The sequence below is a fragment of the Otolemur garnettii genome, unplaced genomic scaffold, assembly GCF_000181295.1.
Source record: "Otolemur garnettii isolate 467f Iridium unplaced genomic scaffold, OtoGar3 scaffold00179, whole genome shotgun sequence".
NCBI classification, from domain to species: Eukaryota; Metazoa; Chordata; class Mammalia; order Primates; family Galagidae; genus Otolemur; species Otolemur garnettii.
Genome location: NW_003852574.1, coordinates 1,996,095 through 2,002,383, shown reverse-complemented (window position 1 = coordinate 2,002,383; position 6,289 = coordinate 1,996,095). Strand labels below are relative to the sequence as shown.

At 57.8% G+C, this 6,289-nt stretch overlaps 2 protein-coding genes across 4 annotated transcripts in view; one reads left to right on the top strand and one right to left on the bottom strand.

The window, feature by feature from the left end:
• The window catches only part of RNF123 (ring finger protein 123), a 27,136-nt gene that overhangs the window by 1,439 nt on the left and 19,408 nt on the right, over nucleotides 1-6,289 (bottom strand). For all 3 annotated transcript variants that reach the window (XM_012811898.2, XM_023519537.1, XM_023519538.1), the window contains 8 exons: nucleotides 6,013-6,087; nucleotides 5,799-5,886; nucleotides 5,622-5,709; nucleotides 5,455-5,539; nucleotides 3,907-4,046; nucleotides 3,616-3,804; nucleotides 3,452-3,527; nucleotides 3,145-3,229 (listed from right to left, as the gene is read on the bottom strand). In XM_012811898.2, coding sequence (XP_012667352.1) covers nucleotides 3,145-3,229; nucleotides 3,452-3,527; nucleotides 3,616-3,804; nucleotides 3,907-4,046; nucleotides 5,455-5,539; nucleotides 5,622-5,709; nucleotides 5,799-5,886; nucleotides 6,013-6,087 — 826 coding nt within the window. The remainder of the gene's footprint in view (nucleotides 1-3,144; nucleotides 3,230-3,451; nucleotides 3,528-3,615; nucleotides 3,805-3,906; nucleotides 4,047-5,454; nucleotides 5,540-5,621; nucleotides 5,710-5,798; nucleotides 5,887-6,012; nucleotides 6,088-6,289) is intronic.
• Nucleotides 7-2,799, top strand: AMIGO3 (adhesion molecule with Ig like domain 3). The gene has a single exon (XM_023519542.1). The coding sequence runs from the start codon at nucleotides 247-249 to the stop codon at nucleotides 1,774-1,776; it is 1,530 nt and encodes a 509-aa protein (XP_023375310.1). The 5' UTR covers nucleotides 7-246; the 3' UTR covers nucleotides 1,777-2,799.

Here is a 6,289-nt window from a genome sequence, read left to right as displayed (position 1 = left end):
CCCCTACCGGACTAGTATTTAGAAACCGACCCGGAACACGCCCTGAGAGAGATAGGGAAGCTGAAGGTTGGCTCATGACCTAGGAATGAGGGAGCAGAAGCAGTCGGCCGCGCGGGGCAGAACCTGCATCGTGCCTCCTCAGTCATGAGCTATCTGGTGCCACGGATGTCGAACCAGAGAAGTGGGTGAGTCCTGGAGCTGTGACCTACACAGAGCTGCCCTGCCCCATCCCTGGTAGTCACAACCATGGCCTGGCTGGTGATGCTGGGCACACTCCTGTGCATTTCGCGGGTTGGATTAGGCAGCCGGGACTTGGAAGGCTTTCCACCCCTTGCTTCCCACGGCTGCCCCTACAAATGCGTCTGCGCCGCCGATCTGGTGAGCTGCGCAGGTCTTGGGTTGCAGGACGTGCCGGCCGTGTTACCTGCCGCTGCTGCAGACCTCGACCTGAGCCACAACGCACTCCAGCGCCTGCGCCCCGGCTGGCTGACGCCCCTCTCCCGACTGCGCGACCTACGCCTAGGCCACAACGGGCTCGATGTACTAGGTCGCGGTGTCTTCACCAATGCCAGCGGCCTGAGGCTGCTCGATCTATCATCTAATGCCTTGCGGGCGCTCGGCCGCCACGACCTCGACGGGCTGGGGGCGCTGGAGAGTCTGTTTCTGTTCAATAACCACCTGGCGCACTTGGATGAACATGCCTTCCACGGCCTGAGCGCGCTCAGCCATCTCTACCTGGGTTGCAACAAACTCGCGTCCTTCTCTTTCGACCACCTGTACGGTCTGGGTGGGACCCACCTGCGTACTCTGGATCTCTCCTCCAACCGGCTAGGACACATCTCTGTACCCCAGCTGGCTGCACTGCCAGCCTTCCTCAAGAACGGCCTCTACTTACACAACAATCCGCTACCCTGTAACTGCCACCTTTACCACCTTCTGCAGCGCTGGCACCAGCGGGGCCTAAGCGCTGTGCGTGACTTCGCCCATGAGTACATGTGCCTGGCCTTCAAAGTACCCACGTCCCGCGTGCGCTTCTTCGAGCACAGCCGAGTCTTTGAGAACTGCACTGCTGCCCCAGCTTTTGGCCTAGAGTTGCCAGAAGAGCAGCTGCATGCGCAGGTGGGTCGGTCCCTGAGGCTATACTGCAACACCAGCGCCCCAGCCCTGCGCATCGCCTGGGTTTCGCCACAGCATGAGCTGCTCGTGGCGCCAGGATCCCGCGACGGTAGCATCACAGTGCTGGCAGACGGCAGCTTGGCCATAGGAAATGTGCAGCAGCGGCATGCGGGCGTCTTCGTGTGCCTGGCCACCGGGCCCCACCTGCACCACAACCAGATGCACGAGTACAACGTGAGCGTGCATTTCTCTCGCCCAGAGCCAGAAGCCTTCAATACGGCCTTCACCACACTTCTGGGCTGCGTTGTGGGCCTTGTGCTTGTGCTGCTCTACCTGTTTGCGCCACCATGTCGCAGCTGCTGCCGCTGCTGCCACGGTACCTGTGGCTGCTGCCGTCGCTGGCCCCGAACACCAAGCCCACTCCAGGAGCTGAGTGCACAGTCCTCGGTGCTCAGTGCCACACCGTCAGACGCGCCCAGCCGCAAGGCCAGTGTCCACAAGCATGTGGTCTTTCTGGAGCCAGGCAGGAGGGGCCTCAATGGCCGCGTGCAGCTGGCGGTAGCTGAAGACTTTGATCTCTGCAACCCCGTGGGCCTGCCCCTCAAGGCTGGCTCTGAATCTGCTAGCTCCATAGGCTCAGACGGTCTCATGATGACCTAGGCTAACTAGGACCCCCACTCAGGTCCCCACCCTCCTGGCTGCTTGCCTTGGTCCCTGCTACAGCCCAGAGAACTACCAGATGCTGGAGAGAAGCACTGTGCCTGGTCCCCCAGACTCCTGTGTGGGCCTTACTTGAACCACAATGGCCCTACTTACTCACTGGTGGGACATCTAGGGTCTCCAATTTGCCTCCTGCTCTGCCCTGGCAAAGGCCCCAAACCCTTGTAGGGCCTGCTAGTAGTGCTGGCTTTCCCTGGGACTACCCAGGGCCCAAATGCCCAGTGAGGGTTGGGGACTGAGGCAGCTGTCCTATACAACTCAAGGAGTGGTACAGAAGAGTTGAAGTGTAAGCCCTTTCTAAGGTACTGAGGAAGGAGTGGGTTCTCAGGGGTAAAGGAGGAGAGCTCTGTAGGAAGATCTAGCCCCTAAGCCCAGGACAGGAGGAGGAAACATGCCTGCCCTCTGGTGAAATAGGTCCTTCCCATTCACCATCCGATCTACTGAAAACTTCACAACTTCATGCAGAGTCTGGAAGGCAGGCATTAGGCAGTCCCTCCTTGAGAGACTCCTGGGGGTCTGGCCTGAGCTCCAGCCAGAGTGGTCCTGCACTCACTGGCCAGCAGTCACTCTGAAGGCAGAGCCCATTGCATAGGCTTATAAAACAGCTGTGAAGAGCACTGTACCCTGCGCCTGCCCCCAAGTCCTCCCATTCTCACCCCTTGTTTATAAGCAGTAAAAAGCCTAGTGAACATGGCCAGCTAGGAAGGCTGAGCTGGAACTAGATGTCCCTTGAGGGCAGGAATCTCTTAAAGGTTGGCACGGGTTTCAGCTTAATGGCTAAGGCAGTGCCCTAGCTTTATGTGCATCTTGCCACTCCCAACGTAGGGAGGCAGGGAGGAGAGGACTGGGAACCCTTCGTGGTGGGGGAGTAAGCTTGTGGTCCAAGGTGTGTCCTGGCCTCAGCTGTTGAGAATTTCTTAATAAAGGCAGTACATGCTCATTGCTGGAGCCTTTGCAGACAGAGGTAACGTGGTGTGTGCTCAGTTCCTAATCCAGCGGTGTTGCCCCAGTCATTGCAGGATGGTATACTCTCCAGAGTTCTGGCTCCCATGCCCCCACCTAGGCATGGCACAGGCTAGTGGCTCTGACTGAGCCAGGACACCCTGCCCTGCTGCAGTCCCTGATTCTCCTACTCAGAGCAGCTGCACCTATTTGGGTAGCTCACATCTCATCACCATCCCTCTGCCACAAAACCTGACACTGAAGTCCATTCATGAAATGAGGAAACTGAGGTACAGGGAAGCCCTCTCCAGCCCCTCCACATCAGACGCACCCAGGTCCCATGGGGGCCCAGTCCCCAACACTCACTCTGAGGCTGAGCCATGTACCAGGAGCTGTACCAGGATGCCTGTCACTGCCACCAGAATGGGGTAATGGTCCACACTCTCTAGGCCTAAAAGGAAGGGGGAAGGAAGGAGGTGACCTACCGCTGCAGGAGCTCCAGTCCTGGCTGACACCATGCACCCTTCCCACTATCCTCCCTACAGAAGGGAGAGCTGAGCCTGGAGGGCACTGAGTCAGACTGTCCTGGGACAGAAAGGAGGCTCAGGCAGCATTACTGGCAGAGGAACTGAGGCCTGTGGTGTGCTGGGGTGTAGGGCATCTAGGTCCTCACCAGGCAGCCGTAGGGTGACCACACGGTCAAACAGGTTCCTCTCAGCTGTCACCCGGTTCAGCACCTGGTTCAGCAGCTGTGAGGGCAGGAGCCCGTTGGTGAATGGGCAGGGTAACCACTGGGGTGTCCCCCAAGTCCCACCCTTCTTGCACAGATGGACACACCTGTGCAAGACGCCGCAGGAGCATCTCAGAGTTAGGTCGAGCCCAGTCAAGGAATATCTCAGGCACCAGTGTGATGGTCATCTCCAGGACACGCAGCAGGCTGACCGAGAGGTCAAAGCAGGTGGCACATACCTTGAGCTGCCGGCTGTCCACAAAGTTTCGCTCCAGGCGTTCAGCAGCCTGCTGAATCTGAGCCACCATCATGTTGGCGAGCAGCAGTGAGTGGCCTGGCTACACCTTGCCCTTCCTTGTCCCTTGTACCACCCTGACTCAGGCCCCACTACAGCATACCTCCTGAATCATGCCAATGAATTCAGAGAATGCCCAGTTGAGCTGGTTGAGGACACTGTTGAGGAAGCTGGGTGCTACGTCAGGACCCTCCCGCAGCAGGTCTGCCATGTGCTGCTGCAGTAGGGTGGAGGGGCAGGGCTCTGCAGGAGCATGAGGAGGCAGTAGCATCAGAGATTTAAGTGGCCACTGCCTGCCTACCTCTGTCCTCACCCCTTGGGCCACTCGTGTTAAGGACAAGAAAATGGCATCCTGAGAATGCTCAGGTCATGAGGTGGGGGTCAGGGTGCAGCTGCCTAAAGGTTAAGGCTAAATCTGTGCCCTCTTTCTGGTGGGCAAAACCATAGGCTGCAGTTGTTTCCAACTCCTACACCACCCCACCACATGACGGACCTGCTGCAGGAGGGTCCTGATGTGGCATCCTACCTAGAGCAATCACACAGCCCAAGCCTGACCCCCACCAAGTTTTGAGACACCTACCCTTCAGAGAGACTCAGACCTAGACAGGGCAACATAGATTCTTCCCTATAGGTATCAAGGCCAGCTTCTCTAGAGCCTACTCTGAGCCCTGCTGCAAGCCCTACTGTCCTCTACCATCCCCTGCTGCCCTTGGCCTGGTCTTGGCATATGGCCCAGGTGGTGGGCACCAAGTCTGGACTGGCAGGCAGCAGTAATCAGAGCCCTCAGCCGCAGCTGGCCTGGCTGCCTCCTCACTCCTCTCAATGCAAATCAATAGTTCCTGCAGCAGCAGGACACATTTCTGACCCCACAGCTACTCTCCACTTGCAGCTAAGTTCTGCCCAAGAGGCAAGACCAAGGCAGCTGGAAAGGACCTGCTGTGTGACTAGGCACTTGGCCTTTCTAGGGACACCCTTCAGACCAAAAACACTGCCCACAAGGGCAGAAACACACTACATGGGCCAAGAGAGTACAGTGTGTCATACGCACTCTGCAAACTGGATGGCCCAAGACCTTAAGCCAGGCCTAGCTTAAGTTCACAAGCTTCGCTGAACTCTGGAGAGAGAATAGAGTCTCTGCTCACAAAATGCCCCTTACTCTAGGAAGTCCCATGACCACCCTTGGGTCCTAGGCAACCTCTAGTCTGTGCCCCTCCTAGACTCAGATGTTCAAGGCCCTGGGTCTAGTACCAGCACAGACCAAAGGAAGAATGGAAGGACATGGTGCTGGGAGGCCAGAGAGCTGGCTTAGAGAGCTGGCTTAGAGAGCAAGGGACAGAGTGGTCCCATGAGCTGCTAGCAGGCTGGGAGGATGTTGTCTCCTTCCACTGTGATCCAGGCAGAGTGTATAGGTCCAAAGGGTGCACATAGAACTGTGCAGCATGAGTAGTAGTCCCAGAAAACCCTTGGGCTGGGAGGAAGCATGCAAAATGGAAACCCTAGGGAACAGGCAGGGAGCCTGGGGTCCAATAGTAGTACAGGAGAGGGGCTGGAAGGAGTAGAAGAGTTTGAAATCACTCAAGAATAGTGGGTAAGGGCCACCAGCCCACCCTGCCCAGGATGCTGCCAGGACCTGCCCAACCTAGATACTCACTCTGGAGGCTGGGCAAATTGGCGTCCTCAGGTTTGGTTTTCAGTAGATGTGGTAGTCGTGTATAGCGGTACCCGAACCCACAGCCCTGGGAGGTGATATCGGGGTGGGGGAGTCAGTGGGACAGGGCAACTTCTCCCTCCAGCCAGCTCCCCTCAGGTCAGGCTTACCCTCCACAGCCGCACTAGGATCCAGTTGGTCTGGGCCCAGGGCCGCTGCTCATAGGGTGCAAGGAGGTTCCGTACCATGGCAATACGCCTGTGAGGACAAGGGATGGCAGGCATAGGGTGAGGCTGGGTATGGTGTGTGGCAAGATAGGGTGTGTGGTCCCCCCAGCCCCCACTCACTGCTCCTCGGGGATTCGCTCCACAGCCCGCAGGGAGTGTGGGTAGCACACGTAGCTGGCCAGGGCCTGCATCAGCGAGTCTCGGATGTCTAAGGGGACAGGCCATGCCTCAGCCCTGGCCCCATGCCTCATGCCTACCTGGCTGCATTTTTCATAGCAGCCCACAAGAGATGCCATCCATCCCTATCCCCTTGGCCCTCTGTAGGGCACCTCACCAGTGCCCACGATGCGTGTGTCAGCAAAGTGTTTGGCAAGGATGGCAGCCAGGCGGGTCAAGGTCTCTTCATAACCTGCAAGGGTGGGCAGTGAGAACTGTTGATAGGTGTGGGGGTTCCAGTGGTAGGCACATCTTTGGCACAGTGGGTGGGCTTGGGTAGCGGGTTCCAGAGCTGGCTCCAAAGGCTAGTCTGGATAGTTGCAGAGGGACTAAGACATACGTTTAGTGTGGGGGAATATCAGGTCCTGGCAAGAGCCTTAACCTGAATTCAAATC

Bases quoted from the DNA above. Each gene is read 5' to 3' on its own strand.
- AMIGO3 (XM_023519542.1), top strand. From the start codon at position 247: ATGGCCTGGCTGGTGATGCTGGGCACACTCCTGTGCATTTCGCGGGTT.